The following is a 15,649-nucleotide window of genomic DNA, read 5'->3' on the forward strand; positions in this document are numbered from 1 at the left end:
TCCAAAATTTAAATTATTTATGGCCCAACCTAATAATTTTCAATAAACCACATGTAAACTGCCATAGCCCAACTGCTGGGACAGTTGGTAACTGCCATAGCGCAGCCATGGCAGCTGTATTGTAGCTTCTATTGCACACATTATCTCACCAACAAAACAGGCCTTAAATTTTTGTTTCAATTTACTGTTAATTGAAGGATGAAGAAGGATGATGGTGGATCCACCGCAGCAAATTGAAAGTTTTTTCATCCAGATATATAACATTTATTTATGTGTTTATATATCTCACGCAGTGAATTTTAAACCTTAAGGATGCATTTGGTGGTGTAGGGTAAAAATAACTTCAAACGCCTAACCATAAAGAGCTTATTTTCCAGGGGTATTTAGAAGAGAAACCATAAAATAATAATGGATCATAGAAATTAATTTTAATAAACGACTCTACACTTCAGCCATCAATGAAACTGTTATAACCAGCACCTTGATCATAGTCTTCAGGCAGATAATAACAACCCAGTTTCGCCCTGAACAACAGGATAGATAATTCCTAAAACAAGGCAATAACAAGTCAAAGGATGCAGAGCATAATGGTGAAAAAAAATTTAAAAGAAAATTTTGGATACAAAATATGCGAACAAAATTAGAATTCAGTACAAAGATATAATAATCATTACCTACATTCTCACATCTCAGAACAAGATTATGAATTCAGATAATCATCTACAAACAAAGAGTAAAAAGCAAACTGGGTAATGTCAAAGCTGGCTAGCAATTATTCAGATAATCATCAATAAAAGTTCCTTTCTATGGTGAAAAATATCAAAACTGGCTAGCCATTATTTAAATACGGCGTTTCTTTGGGAGTCGGCACCCATTGTGCGGGCGACGAGTTGTGTCTTCAATATATACAATAGGATTCTGATCTCGAGAATTAGCAAATCCCTCTCTGAAGCTCATGATTGCTTGCCTTTTCTTCTTAAAGTAAGTGAACCCTTTCACCCTCACTACTACAGATTTTAAACCCATGTTCCTTGCCAGACGCCCAACATGTTCTGCAGTTGCTTCGGCAGCATAACGAGACATTTTTGGCCCCCCTTTCAGTTCAGGCAAACATCCAGAAGAGGCTCCAATCCTTTTGTTTCCTTTAGAATCCGTCACAGTAACAAAGGTGTTATTACGCATCAGCTTTATGTGGACAAACTCGGAACTGTGCTCAACATTATAGCGAGGAAATTGACCAAATTGAGAAGGTCCCGTGAATCTCTTTTCATCTTCCTCTACTATTCCCCTCACAAAGTCCATGGGCCTGGAACTCCTTCCTGTTTCATCATCCCCCTGGCCTGTGGAATGAATGAAATTCCTGAAACCTAAAGCATATGGAGCAGCAACATTTTGTTCCACACTCACTGCACATAAATTCATACCCAAATTGCCCAAAACTCGCGGCAAACTTCTGCCACTCTCCCCTCTTGCAACATTCCAGGAAGAACAAAAATGACGTTTCTCATTCTCGAAATAACCTACAGAGTATTTAAAAAAACATATTTATACATTAACAACGAAAAGATTTATCAAAATTTGCCCAACCGAAATTCAAATGGGCATTCAACATACTCCACAAATATTTGTCAAGTTTTAAACCTTAATGCAGAAATGGCATATCTCGTTGAATCCTAAGTCGGCTAGAGTTTAACATATACAACGGGGTAAAAGTGAAATTGGCACTAAAAAATTTTTTAAAAAAACCAATAAAACATAGGTTCAGTGTCATTGTTAATCAAAAATGAAAATTTCCAATGAATCGACATCATTTGCCCACAGCTTTGCAGCAGAAACAGAAAGAGTAAAACCACAAAATTTGTACAGAACAAAGGTTAAAAAATACCTGCAAAATCAGCTGAGAGTGGACGATTGAATGCGCCATTGTATCGGAGTAGAGATGTAGCTTTGCGGAGTGAAGAGAAAGAAAGCATTTCTACTGTATTTTTGGTATTTTGTTTTCACTGATTTAACGATTTAGGGTTTTAGTTATCCTTTTAGTTTTGCTCTTTGAACAATCCCAGCTCGTCGCAAGTTTTGGGTCGGGTTTTGTTTACTGTACAATTACTGTAATGCCCTTTCACAAAGACTCTAGCTGCGGAAGAATTTGATATCTAAATATTTTTGGGTTATTTTTACATACCTCTTCTAAGATTTTACGTAATAACAGTTTAATAAAAAATATGACTGTATTTGTACATCCCTCCCCCGTCGTTAGTATTTTCGTTGGTTGACTGTTTGTAGATTGATAAAATGACAAAAATACCCTTTCAAGTTTCAAGGCTAAAAAAATAACTCTAATTAGAAAAGGAAAAAAAATTGTTCTTGTTGTCATGTGAAGGGCAGAGATTCCCTTTCTCCTCCAAATCTCTCGCTCATTATCCATTGCACATGAAAATGGGAGTGCAAAAGTCAAGGAGTAAACGTGTCAGCTGTACCTTGCCATTTGGATATTTTTGTTTGGGAAAAATACGAATCACTGTTTGAAAGTACATTACTTTTACTTTTCATCGATTCTTGTGGGAAATATATTTCTTCCCTTTTCGTCCAGCAATTCTAGTGAAATAAAATTAAATCAATTAATATAAAATTTAATTTTTCTATAAATTTAACATACATTGAAACCCATAATCTTTTACAACAAACATCCACAACATGGCAACACCAATTTTTCCAATCTTTCGGGCATGACTACAAGTGAATTTCGAGTACAAACACCCACACCCTATTTTTTTTTTACTTTTGCCCAAACCTTTATAAAGAGAGAAAAAAAAAAGGAAAAGAGAGAAGCTCACGGGGAGAGAGAAGAAAAAGAATCGGATCTAACCCGACCCGCGACCGTGACCCGGTTGGATTTCCCGTTTCGAGCCACCATTTCGGTCGAGCTTGGTACCGATTGGAAGCCCTTGAGCCGTTGGTCATCTCCATGTTGTCCTTGCCGCCGAAAAGCCTCCGGAAAGCCACCGATCAAAGCCGTGAAAAGCCGTAGAATCGCCGCTTCGATTGGCCACGGTTTCGCCGTTTTAACTAATCTCTTCGCAGCTCCAATGCCAGTCGTGGAACCACGTCGTCGTCTATACTCGCTCGTTGGCAGTCTTCTATCACCACCCAAGCTTGTCTTGTTCATGGGTAAGTTCAAAATGGTGATGAATCTTGATCCTCAAGCTCGATAATACTTGCTTATTTTCACACTTATGCTATTGAGGGATGAATTTTGTGTGAGCAAAAAGATTTACACTTTTGTGAAGGGATTTTTTTTTCATATAATGAATTGGAAAACCACTAATTGGAGATAATGAATTTTGTGTGAGCAAAAACTTAAAAACCACTAATTTGAACATAAGATTTACACTTTTGCAGCATGTATTTTGCACATACCAATGCTAGTACAGTTAACTTTTTAAGTTTTTTTGAATTTTAAATGAACTTTTATGATTTTAGCCTTGTATACTGATATTATACATAATTTTATACTAACAGAAGAGGATAGATATAAAAATATTGTCATACTTTCTATTAAATTGTTATTACATGAAATCTCAGGGGAGGTATGTAAAAATAAACCAAATATTTTTTCATGTTGCTACGTGTCAAAATGCGTTTTAACTTTCGTATATCCAATTGTTCTAGTGGCGTTGGTTTGCAATAGAATTAAGTTAGCAAGAAGCCATGGCCAGTAATGCTGCTATCAATTGCAGCATCATCGACTTCTCCTCCAAAAATCATCAACTGATTTTCACCTCTCTGCCTATACCACATTGCCGTTACGGTTCCTCGACCGTTCGCTTCCGACGAAACTGCTTTAGTCTAAGAGCTAGCAAATCTTATCATTCTCCAATTATTAGGGCCGATTCTTCTTCTTCTTCTTCTTCTTCTTCTTCTGTCAAAAGAGAGCCAATGCTCCCTCCCTACAATGTCTTGATTACTGGTTCTACCAAAGGTTTCCCTCTTTTATTAATAATTTTGAGTTCTTAATATTCCTTTTCGAATCCTAGCTTGCTTTAACTTTAGTTGATTGCTGAGTCAATTTTACTCCATTCTTGTATAAATTAAATGTTGCTTTCGACTGTGGAATATGAATTTCGAAATGGATTCTTGACTGTTTTTATGCTTATGTTGGTTGTATTTGTTATAATTTATCAATAAACTAATAATGGGGTATTAATTAATTAGGAAATAACTGAAGTGGAGCAGAAATCATGTTAAAATTGCAGGCACGTATACCAATCTAGACTTCTATAGATTGTAGATTTTGTATGTGCTTGGTGAAAAAGGAAAATCTTGAATTAAATGATTCTTTCAGTGTGGATATATGATATTTATGTTTCTGTCGTTCTTTATTTTAGAAATTTGGCGTTTCAGTTTGATTTTTTGTTTTATCAATTTGGAATGTTCTATGTCAATTTGCACAACCATCTTTTTCTCTGTACAGGGTTAAGGCTCTGTGCCACAAAAGTTTGCCCATATCTAGTAGTAGTATTGTTTTACTACTAGAAAGTGGTATTTCTACTTAGAATATCAAGCTCATTGCAGTCATGTTCTATTTTTTCATTAACTTTGGCCATGACTAGGAACAAAGTATCAATTGTCCCGAAGCACCTTTGGAATTTTGTTGCTGAAGAAATTTAGTTTTTTTCTTTTTAATATCTGATTCTCTTTATGAAACCCATTTTTCCCTTTTACTTTTGTAATTTCAGGAATTGGATATGCATTGGCTAAAGAATTTCTAAAAGCTGGTGACAATGTCATAATTTGCTCAAGATCAGGTATGGACTCCGTGTGTGTGTGTGTGTGTGTGTGTTTATTTCTGACTTATAGTATACTTGTCTTTACATAAAACATTCTGTGAGGAAAAGTTGCTCACATGTTCGACTTCTATTTGCTTGCTTATCTCAATGTAGTTCATGTTGGCTTAAGTGGTAAAATGATTATGCAGGGTACTATTTGGGTATTGGTGAACTTGGTAAACAATTGAAAAAAGTGAACTTACTGGAGAAATAGTGTTCACGAAATTATTATCGATATCTGATGTGATTATTGCAACTTTGTAAGCAGCTTCCATGGATCTAAATTAAATCATGTTTTTGGTTGAGGACAGTAATAAAGTAAATGATTGAACTCTTAGGTGGCCCTTTTTTTTTTTTTTTTGAAATCTAAATAGACATGAATTACTTTGAATTCTGAATAGAGTTAAATGTTTGAATCTAAATGACTTTTTTTTTTGTCTAAATAAATGATAGTAAGTACTAAGTTTTTTTTCAACTTAAAAAAATTTAAAGCTAGTAATTTTACTTTTGTACCCTTACAAATTTTAAATGTTAAATAAATAATAAACATCTTAACGAACATAATAAAATAGTATTTTATCATAGCACAAATTATGTTCAAGTGAATACAACTCTTTGATATACTAAATTAGAACTTGTTAATCAATTTTATTGTTGTTTATGATGCAAATGAAAAATATTCATAAAAAAATGTAAAAATAAATAATGCTACTTTAAAGAATATTAAAAGAAGATGATGATGATGACGACGATGATAATAATCTACCACGATATTATCACAAGTTATGGAGATATATAATAATGCTAATTAGTAAGTTTTATTTAGGTTAGGATGAAAGTAAATTAATTAGATAAGGATATTTTAGTGAATATCTTTTAATGATGTCGTGTATACATTTTAGATTAAGCAAAAAGCTAAAAAATTGACTTAATAACTTAATGATTGAAAATTTTCATAATGTTAAAAAACAAATAGATTTAATGACTTAATTAATTAAAATTAAATCAATTAAGTTAAAAAAAAAAAGAGAAAACAAATGCTCCCTTAGTTTTATCTTAGAGTGGGCTTTGAATGAAGGGATGCTTGAGCACTAGAGAAGCAATAGAAGTAGTCAGTCCTTGAAAATCCTCACTTTCTGCTGCCCTCCCTTAAAACTTCTGTTTTTCAAGGTGTAGGAAAGTGAAAAGTGGCAGCAATGGCTAGCACTTGGATACCCAGAATTTGTTGAAAAATATCATTCTAGAAGGTATCTTCTATAATATGCTCAAGAACGCAGTTCGTTATCTTGATGTATTTCAACAAGGACTTGGAGTTAAGGATAATTCTTACTTCAGTTTACTTGAAGGATTCATGTGTTCAAATGTGACTGAACTTGCAGCCTCAATCTGTTCTCTATACTGTAGGACTGGGCCACAGGCCACGTTCAGATGTACTTGATGGGAAAGGAAATAATTTCCTACTAGGAGAAGGAATTTGGTTAAGGATCCCTATTAAAATGGATATCTTTTTAGGATCTGGTGATCTAAGAATCCAATCTTTATACCCAAAGTATGGGTTTTCCTTTTGGTGAGTGTACTTTTGTAGAACTACTTAATTGTGGTTCACATTTAACTCTTATTGTGGTTCAGCTTTGGGATATACTCAGCCATGTGAAGATTTTGGTTTGAGGTTTTGTACTCCCTCAAGTACGTTTCCGGTTGTCATCTTTTAAAAATCCATGATACAGTGACTCACTACATCTCTTCGGTGAATATTTCTATATGGTGGGTGTATTGTGTAAATCTTTTGTTTTACTAGTGTTCTCTTTTCTATGCTTTGAGTCAAGTTTCTTCATGCGTTTCTCTCCTCCAGTGTGATTGCTGTTTTACTTTTTACTGGTAAAATAACATGATTCAAAAGGAGACCTAACTTAAAAGTAAACTTGAAATTGAGACTCTGAATAGCTAACGTTATATGCTTAAATTTTGCTCTTTTGACAGCAGAGAGAGTGGACTCAGCTGTTCAGAGTCTGAGAGAAGAATTTGGGGAGCAGCATGTGTGGGTACCTCCTTCAAGACTTGTTTCCACTCCTTATAACATTATATATAAATATTCACAGCTCTTAGTTAATATCTATGTACCGAGCTGCTTTATTGGGTTGTGATGCTCATCTTAGGGTGTGTGACATGGCAACATAGTGCAGCATTATCAAGGCATTATGCATAAAATCCAACCATGCGGTTTGCCTGTGTGATTTGTGCGGTTATGTACCATAAGATGAGTAATATAGCAATTATGATGTGCATATATATTTGTTTAGTTGCTTATTTCCCCCAAAACAGATTGCAAGCGCGTTGCAGCAGGTTCTGAACTTTAGTTTCTTTACAGGGTACAAAATGTGATGTTAGCGAAGGGAATGAAGTGGCAGATTTAGTTGCGTTCGCACAAAAGAACTTGAAATATGTTGATATTTGGGTATTTATGTCAGATCTTCACTCTTCATCCTGATATTTATTCTATGATTTCTGAGTGATTTAGTTGAAGAAATATCTATCTGGAATATATATTTTCAGTATCTAATTAGATAGAATTAGTCTTAAGCTGGTTAAATTGTGTTTAACTATGTGATGACATTGTTACCAAATAAACTTATGCTGAGTTGATCAATTTTTTTTTTTTTCCAAGATTTTGGATATTCTTTTAGAGAGAAATTATCATTGCACCACTTTTCTTTTGCCTTATATTCATCTAACCACTACAAAATTTTAACATGTACTTTGCACCACCTTTCTTTTCACATTTGTATCAACTAGCCACTTTTGCATTAACACTATTAAATAATTTTAATAAAATAACAATTTTACCCCCAAATAAATTAAAAGACTATTTTATCTTATAAAAAATCTTAAAATTAAAAATTATAATCATAAAAATATCTCTAAATTTAATAAAAAATAAATCTCAAATAGAGGCGTTCAACTGATTTTTATTAAATTTAGATTTTACAAAATTTTAATAATTATTTTTATTAAAAATTATAATTTTACAAAATTTTAATAAAAATAAATGAATTTATTTATTAAAAAATTATAATTTTGTAAAATTTTATTAAAATAACTGAATCTATTTCTTAAAAGAATAAATCCTAAAATTTTAATGATTTAGGGGATTTTTATTAAATCCCAAAATTTTGTAATTATTTTTATAATTATAATTTTATATTAAACACCTCTAATTTTTATTAAATTTAGATTTTACAAAATTTTAATAATTATTTTTATTAAAAATTATAATTTTAAAAAATTTTAATAAAAATAAATGAATTTATTTATTAAAAAATTATAATTTTGTAAAATTTTATTAAAATAACCGAATTTATTTCTTAAAAGAATAAATCCTAAAATTTTAATAATTTAGGGGATTTGTATTAAATCCCAAAATTTTGTAATTATTTTTATAATTATAATTTTATATTAAAAATAAAAATTCTAACTTTGGGATTTATTTTTATTAAATTTAGGGATATTTTTATCATTATATTTTTTTTATTTTTTAAAATTTTTATAAAATAAAATGGTCTTTTAATTTATTTGGGGGTAAAATTGTCATTTTATTAAAATGATTTAATAGTGTTAATGCAAAAGTGGCTAGTTGATACAAATGTGAAAAGAAAGGTAGTGCAAAGTACATGTTAGAATTTTGTAGTGGTTGGATGAACATAAGGCAAAATAAAGGTGGTGCAATGATAATTTCCCTCTTGTAAATAACTAGTATTTTTTTTCCTTGAGAAATTTGACTGAACAATCTACTTTTTTGGATCACCTTAAGCATAAAAGATACTTCATTTATCTCTTTATCTGAACTGATAAAAGATGAGAGACCCAAAACTTCACTGATCTTCGGTCATCTGGATACTATTTTATATCCTACATAACAAGAATTTGCAGGTTGAAGTCTCATTTTCTGATTTGCAGAATTTTCATAAAAAAAACATTTTAGTTTTTACAAATGTCTAATTGATGCTAGAACTTTTACCTTTCTGACAACATTTTTTTTTTTCGTATGACTGGGTGCTGTATCAAGTCCCAAAGGTTTGATTAACAAAAAAAAGGCATGTAGACACACATACACATGCATCATGTATGCTTTTAATTTAAGTGGAGTTTAATCAGTTTCAAGATGACCTTTTTTGCTTTTGAATTTAATAAATCTGTGATCTGCTCATTTCCAATTTCCAGCAGTTTGTTTCTGCTATTACTCTCTTACCCTAAGTGGAGAATGGTGCAGATTAATAATGCAGGATCAAATGCATATAGTTATAAACCCTTAGCAGAAACTTCAGATGAAGATCTGATGTACGCATTTAAGAACCATTCTTACTCTCTTTTTTTAATTATTATTATTATTACTACTACTGCTAATTTTGTGGAGCATAAACTTCTTTGCCTCTTTGCAGACATCCTTACAGTTGTGTATTTTTTGTACTGTTTATGCAGTGAAGTTATCACTACAAACTCTCTTGGTCTAATGATTTGTTGTCGAGAGGTAAGTACCTTCTTTCTTTTTTGGTGGAACTTTCAGGCTTATCCTGATGCTTAGCTATTAATTAGGCTATGAAAATGATGCGGGAACAACCTCGAGGGGGTCATATTTTCAACATTGATGGAGCAGGTTCTGATGGAAGACCCACCCCAAGGTATTGCTTGACTCGTAGTACATTAATGGGATATGGATTTATGACAGGATTTATGCTTGCTATCATACATATATTTCTGATGCTTCTCTTTCTATATTAGGTCAAGAGCTGTCTTCTTAAACAGACTTCAATACACTCTTGATTGATATCCCTAGTGGATTTCCTCCTGTCTACTTCTTGTATTTACTTTCTCATCACTACAATTTATGTTTCTTACCAAAATACATGTATTGACGGGCTCTTGTGTAAAAGCCTCGTGCATCCAGCATTTGTAGCACTACTGACACTTGCAGTAAAGCATATATGAAAACAGTGGTGATATGTAGGTTACTCCAGATTGGGGATCATTTTAGGGTTCAAGTCCGAGCCAATTCATAACAGTCCTGACTGGACAATGCCAACTTTAAGGGGAGACTAGGGATGGGTCAATGTCTTTCAATACCAACTTGTAGTGGATGAGGGACAAGATCTGTTGGAAATTGCACTTCCTTTTACCACCATATTCACTGCTATGCTGTCTCCATTGTCGTTACCATCAGTACTTCGTAGCTTTACAATTTGACCAGCACCAGTTGGCCAGTGCCATTGCCATAGTACTGCCTTGTTCTACTGAAAGATCTCTTTGTTGAATCTTTGATGCTTAATGACTGATGTGTCACACTTGCTTAAGTTGAGTTACCGTAGTTTTCAGCTTTTTGAAATGTCAGCAAACATGATACTTGAAATCATTCTAATCTTTATCACATTCATGCTGTGTTGTGGAATGTTGTTTCCTTGACAATATACAATATTAATGGCCACTTATGCGACAAACTCTTACAGCCTTACCTCTGTATATAATCTGACAAATAGTCTTTTAGTTCTTTCTCCTTTTTTTATCTTTTTTCATAGATTTGCTGCATATGGGGCAACTAAACGTAGTGTAGTGCATTTGACAAAGTCATTACAGGTAAATGCTCCTTTTCTTTATATAATTTACAAAGCTATTGAATTATACAAGATAAGAAACTGTTGCTATCCGTTAATGTTTATCTATGTTCATGTGCTTTTGGAATCTACTATGTGAGAGCTATGCTGAGACCATAACCAGTATAGCAGTATTAATTTTCAATAGACATTACAGCTCAATGCGCTAAAATAGTGTAAAGAGATTTGAGGGAAATAAATTTCGGAAGAAAACTTGTCCCTTCTTATGTGCATCGAACATGCAAAGCAAAGCTTCTGTCGAATTAGATATTTGGAGTAGAATATGTTTCATTGTTATTAGCACAGAAGTTTCAGGCACAATTGCACAGGTCCTGTTGCGTTACCCCTTGTAACTGAGTGGCTTACCACTCACTTTGACCAAAACAAAGATTTATGTGATGGTTAATGCTCTATACTGCCTTATTATTAGGACCACTACTTTTTTTTCTGATAAAAAAATTTATTTATATTCAAAAAATAGATTGCACTTGCTTTCTCATCATAATTTAGGATGTCATAGCTTGACTTGTAATTTAAAACATTTTGGGCTACTCATCTTTCATTGCACACCATTTGAGGGAAACAAACTTCATTTTTTGCTGTTCCAACTTGGCTTGAATAAAATCATAGCTCGTCCAACCCAAGTTTTAAGGAAACTCAGAAAAAGTTAACTTGAATTGGCTCAAAAGATTATTAACTTGATCCCAACATCAATCTTATACATATAGAGACGGGTTGGTGGTACCTAATTTTTACACATTATTTTACTATTTTTGGTCCATTGCATTGGGATGAAATATCATGTGTGCAATTAATGGATCATATTTAATACACGCATGAGTTGCAATCTCGCCATTTGAAGGTTATGTTTGGGACTGAAGTCACAGCTGCAATGGGATGGAAGTAATAGATTTCAACTAGGTTAGGATTGTATTATCTTTCATCAAACAAGTTACTAGTTCACAATGTATTCCCATAGAGGCATATTGTATATTTGCAGATGGCAGAATATGGGAGGAGTTAAATGCAATTATATGTGCGGTGTTTCTCTTTTTATTTTCCCTTTTTTAAAATTGAAAAAGGGAAATTTTCTTTTCAAATCTCTCTTTATGATTTCTTTTTTGTTGTTTTGCATGAGCTTTCTCTTTTGCCTTTGAAAATGTGTGACTGTATTGGTACGATTATGTTTAATGGTAGTTATCTAATTATGTAATGCAAATTATGTTGATTTCTTTGCTTCTTCTTCTCCCTCTGCACAGGCAGAATTGCAGATGCAAGATGTTAAAAATGTTGTGGTGCATAATTTGTCGGTAAGCTTTGTTATGGTTAAGTAGTTACCCTATGTTTAAATTTTATATATCCAATCCTAATTGAAAGTATAGATCTAAATCGTATTGATAATGGGAAATTGAAATACTACTGCTAAAAGATCTATACAAATGCTTACCTTTTGATGTGAAAGTCATGTCTCTGAAACTGGTAACTTAGCCTCCAGGTTTCAATCACCTGCTCATCTAACATGTTCTTGCTCAAATTCGTTTTGAGGCCATCCTGACCTTTCTTTCAGCTGCAAGTTAAAACTCAACGACCATTAATATCCACCATCCGTAAGAAGGTAAGATTATGTCGTAGGTCAGCAACTGGTGCCAAATTGCTACACCAAAGAATGAAACACTGATCCTAAGATTATTTTACCTTGGCTCCACTTTGTAAATGATTCATGGTTGTGAATTATATCAAACTACCTTTCTTTTAGGCAGCCTTGTGTGTGATGTAACTAGCTTCTACTCCATGTTGTGCACCCATGAGAAACTTTAGTTTTACAGAGATTTGAAGGATCGCTAATAGATTCCTCAATTATTTCATGCTGGGGTTAGCTTTGGGTTCTAAGGTAACTGTTTTAGATGCCCCTTACCATGATACGCAATCGTTTTCATTTTTCATTTTTCATTTTTCATCAATTATTGTTCAGCCAGGAATGGTGACAACTGATCTTCTCATGTCTGGTGCTACTACAAAGCAGGTAGGTACAGTAAATATATGTTTCTTTTTGGTCATTATCCTTTTATTTCTGATTTCAAGCTGAAAATAAAACTTTTGGTTTGTTGCAGGCCAAATTCTTCATTAATGTTTTGGCAGAACCAGCTGATGTGGTAATATTTTGTTCAACAGCTTAACATATATAGAGACACAAGAAGTCAATTGTCATCATGATGTCTATTTTTTTGTACTGGATGATTGTTGTGTGACACTAAAGCCAATTCGTAATATGTGATTAGTGCTGAATCATAGATCATTAGACACATAGATTTCTGAACCCAATCAAATAAGTGACATAGCTGCAGTAATATTGGGTCGTTTTGACTGGGATCACAATTGTAAAATGTTTGTGCATGCAGTCAGTGCTTATCTACATTTTTTTGGATAAATTAACTAGAATGTATTACTTCTGCTCTTTGTGTCTTCATTGTTTGTCGGATTTTCTTGTTACTGCAGGTTGCTGAGTGTCTTGTCCCTAAAATCAGATCAATCGCTGCCAGTGGATCAACAAAGCCTACTTATCTTCGTTTCCTCACTGGAGTGAAGGCCTACTCACAGATATTCTCGGTATGTGAAAAACCTGAGTCAGTTACTTTAGGTTGAAACACAGTCAAATTTGGTATTATCCTCATAGGAAAATTTCTGGGTGATCATTATTTTCACTTTCTGTTATCATGCAGAGAATTGCTTTTGGTGCAAGAAGAAACCGATATATTCTTGAAGATTGAAAAGCATTGGATACGGAATGCCTTTGTTGGAACATAATAAAACGGTTTCTTAATTCTTTTCTCTTTCAAAAGAGCAGATATTGCGAGTTTTGTTGTAACATCACATAGTATCTGATTAAGATTGATGGTATTCAAAATTCAATCTTCAGTCAAATGAAATAACAGATTCGTGAATATGGTGCTAAACTAAACTAACTGTTAATTTCATATTCATTACTGGTGTTATATGTCGAGATAGCATCATTACAATACATTATTCTTTTTTTTTAATGGGTATATCTACAGATATTACAATGTAAAAAACTTACCATAGACAGTCTAGAGGTCTTTTGAAATAAACTCGAAAATCTGCTTTCATTAGCTCAAATTCTACCGCGTGATGCCCTTACAAAAAAGATTAAAAGAGCTCAAAAATAGAAATAAAGCATCTGGCCAGGCAAGGCAATCCAACGCTTCTCGTGATTTTTTTTGAGCACGACAAAACTTTTAAAGTCAATCTTACGCTTTTCTTATTGTTCCCGTGAGTCACTGTGTGAATCTACATTCATTTGTTTTTGTCTGTGTCATTTTACAAGTTGCTGTCAACAATGTGTCCTATTGTGAAAAAATGCATTATATTATTCTATTTATACTTTCTGTTTAACAACCTATGATCTTATCAGAAGGAAAAAAATAACAACCTATGATAAACAGATAATTGCTTTGCTAAAATGATGCAAGAATTGGGAACCATACAAATAGCTTATTCAGTTCTTTTATGTGCATTATGGTAGTTATTTTTTTTACTTTCCTAAATATTTGATAGTTTACCGTTTTGGGTCCATATGAGATTGCAATTCTGATAGATTTGTTGTAGATATTGGTATAATGTAATTTTTTAAATATAAAAAAGAATTTAAAACAAAATTTGCAGTTCTGGTGTAAAGAGTTCAAATCTCAAATATTTAAAATCAGGGTAATAATAAATGAAATAATCTAAAAAAAATGGTGAAAGAAATTAATTATGTATTTTTAAAAGAAAATATAAATTTTAGAAGATACTGTACGGTGGTCTTGGTGCTAAGTGCCAGTTTTGGTGTAAAGAAAAAGACATCACTTCAGCATCTTCTATTTAATAGTCCATCCTGTTTTATATGAACTTTATTAATTAGAATCTAATGTTGCTGTTTCTGCTTTGCTTTGGACTGATGCATTATGCTGAGTCGCTGACAACTTCAGTATACAATATTTCTTTTCCTTTGTATTTATTCAAGGAATACAAATTTATATTTTTTAAAAATCAGTGCTGAATGTCTTTACCTATTCACAGCAGTTTTTCAAATAATTGAAGATTGGTTTTTCAGCTAAGCCATTGGTGATAGAATATAGATGGACTACTTTGTGTAGTTGAAGATAGTAATAATGCGTTAATGCTTTCTCTTCTAGACCTAAGATAAAGAAATTTCAATTGTTGTGAGTTTAGGCACAATCCAAAGTGTTTTATTTCATTTTTCAATTAAATTTTAAATTATATGTGATTACAGATGGTGATGGCTATTTATAACCAATCAAATATATTAATTGGTCGTGAACTTAACAACACACTCTTTGAATTTTAAAGTATTGGATGTATAACACTTTTGTGAATTAATTAATGTGATGCACAATTCACAATATTTTTCAGTAAATGTGATGCATATATCACAAGTCATATAATTGTTTTTACAATTTACTTTCCAAAGTTATTAATGTGAAACACACATTACCTTTATAAAGAGAGGATATTCGCAATCTAAGCTCTCCCAAAGCTTTATCTCTATTTTCTTGGCTAATATCATTATATTTCTTTAACTTCTTAACATTTATATTATTTACATGCATGTCTAATACTTTCCAATTAAACCTACAAACAGGTTATCAGCAATACTGTACTCTAGTATAGGAAGAATCCTATTCCCTTATACTCTTTATTTTATCTGTTTATTCAATAAAACTATCTTTATACGTATGCTACATAGTTGCCATCAAATTAAAACTTGCACATCAAAAAATAAGGATGGCTATAATATTTCTATATTTATGAAATATTAAGATTGCTAGCAAAGTTTAAAGACAAAAGATTGAAGATGAAGGATTAAAGGATCAATAACAAATTGCCTAATGGAAGTACCTTTATCAATTAAGGGTACCTATTTGATTTTATTTACTTTGTTTATATACTTTTTATCCTGAAATTCAACATACATTTGTTTTGCTGTAGATATACAAACTTTAACTACATATTATATTTGTTCTGAAAAAGAACGATAATAATTTTTATTGGTTTTACCTCACCAATAATTATTATGTATTTTAAACCCCTAATAGGTTATGTGTTTACTACACTTTTTTTAAACTATTACATTGATGAGACAAGTTTTCCTCCATTAGAAGA

General features: G+C 32.3%; 2 protein-coding genes across 3 annotated transcripts; one reads left to right on the forward strand and one right to left on the reverse strand.

Moving 5' to 3' along the window:
• Positions 1-591: 591 nt before the first annotated feature.
• LOC102621035 (hypothetical protein) lies at positions 592-2,098 on the reverse strand. The gene is made up of 2 exons (XM_006485464.4): positions 1,886-2,098; positions 592-1,520 (listed from the first exon to the last, which is right to left on the reverse strand). Exons 1-2 carry the CDS (start codon positions 1,971-1,973, stop codon positions 841-843), a joined length of 768 nt encoding a protein of 255 aa, XP_006485527.1. The 5' UTR covers positions 1,974-2,098; the 3' UTR covers positions 592-840.
• Positions 2,099-3,661: 1,563 nt separating this feature from the next.
• LOC102621306 (chlorophyll(ide) b reductase NOL, chloroplastic) lies at positions 3,662-13,410 on the forward strand. Of its 2 annotated transcripts, none has more exons than XM_006485465.4 (13): positions 3,662-3,979; positions 4,737-4,805; positions 6,807-6,868; positions 7,195-7,281; positions 9,094-9,161; positions 9,303-9,351; positions 9,417-9,502; positions 10,394-10,451; positions 11,728-11,778; positions 12,441-12,491; positions 12,580-12,621; positions 12,965-13,075; positions 13,189-13,410. In XM_006485465.4, exons 1-13 carry the CDS (start codon positions 3,709-3,711, stop codon positions 13,234-13,236), a joined length of 1,053 nt encoding a protein of 350 aa, XP_006485528.1. In that variant the 5' UTR covers positions 3,662-3,708; the 3' UTR covers positions 13,237-13,410. The 2 variants fall into 2 exon arrangements, with proteins under 2 accessions (XP_006485528.1, XP_006485529.1); XM_006485466.4 differs by having other exon boundaries at positions 6,810-6,868.
• Positions 13,411-15,649: the final 2,239 nt, after the last annotated feature.

Source organism: Citrus sinensis, chromosome 4, assembly GCF_022201045.2.
Source record: "Citrus sinensis cultivar Valencia sweet orange chromosome 4, DVS_A1.0, whole genome shotgun sequence".
NCBI classification, from domain to species: Eukaryota; Viridiplantae; Streptophyta; class Magnoliopsida; order Sapindales; family Rutaceae; genus Citrus; species Citrus sinensis.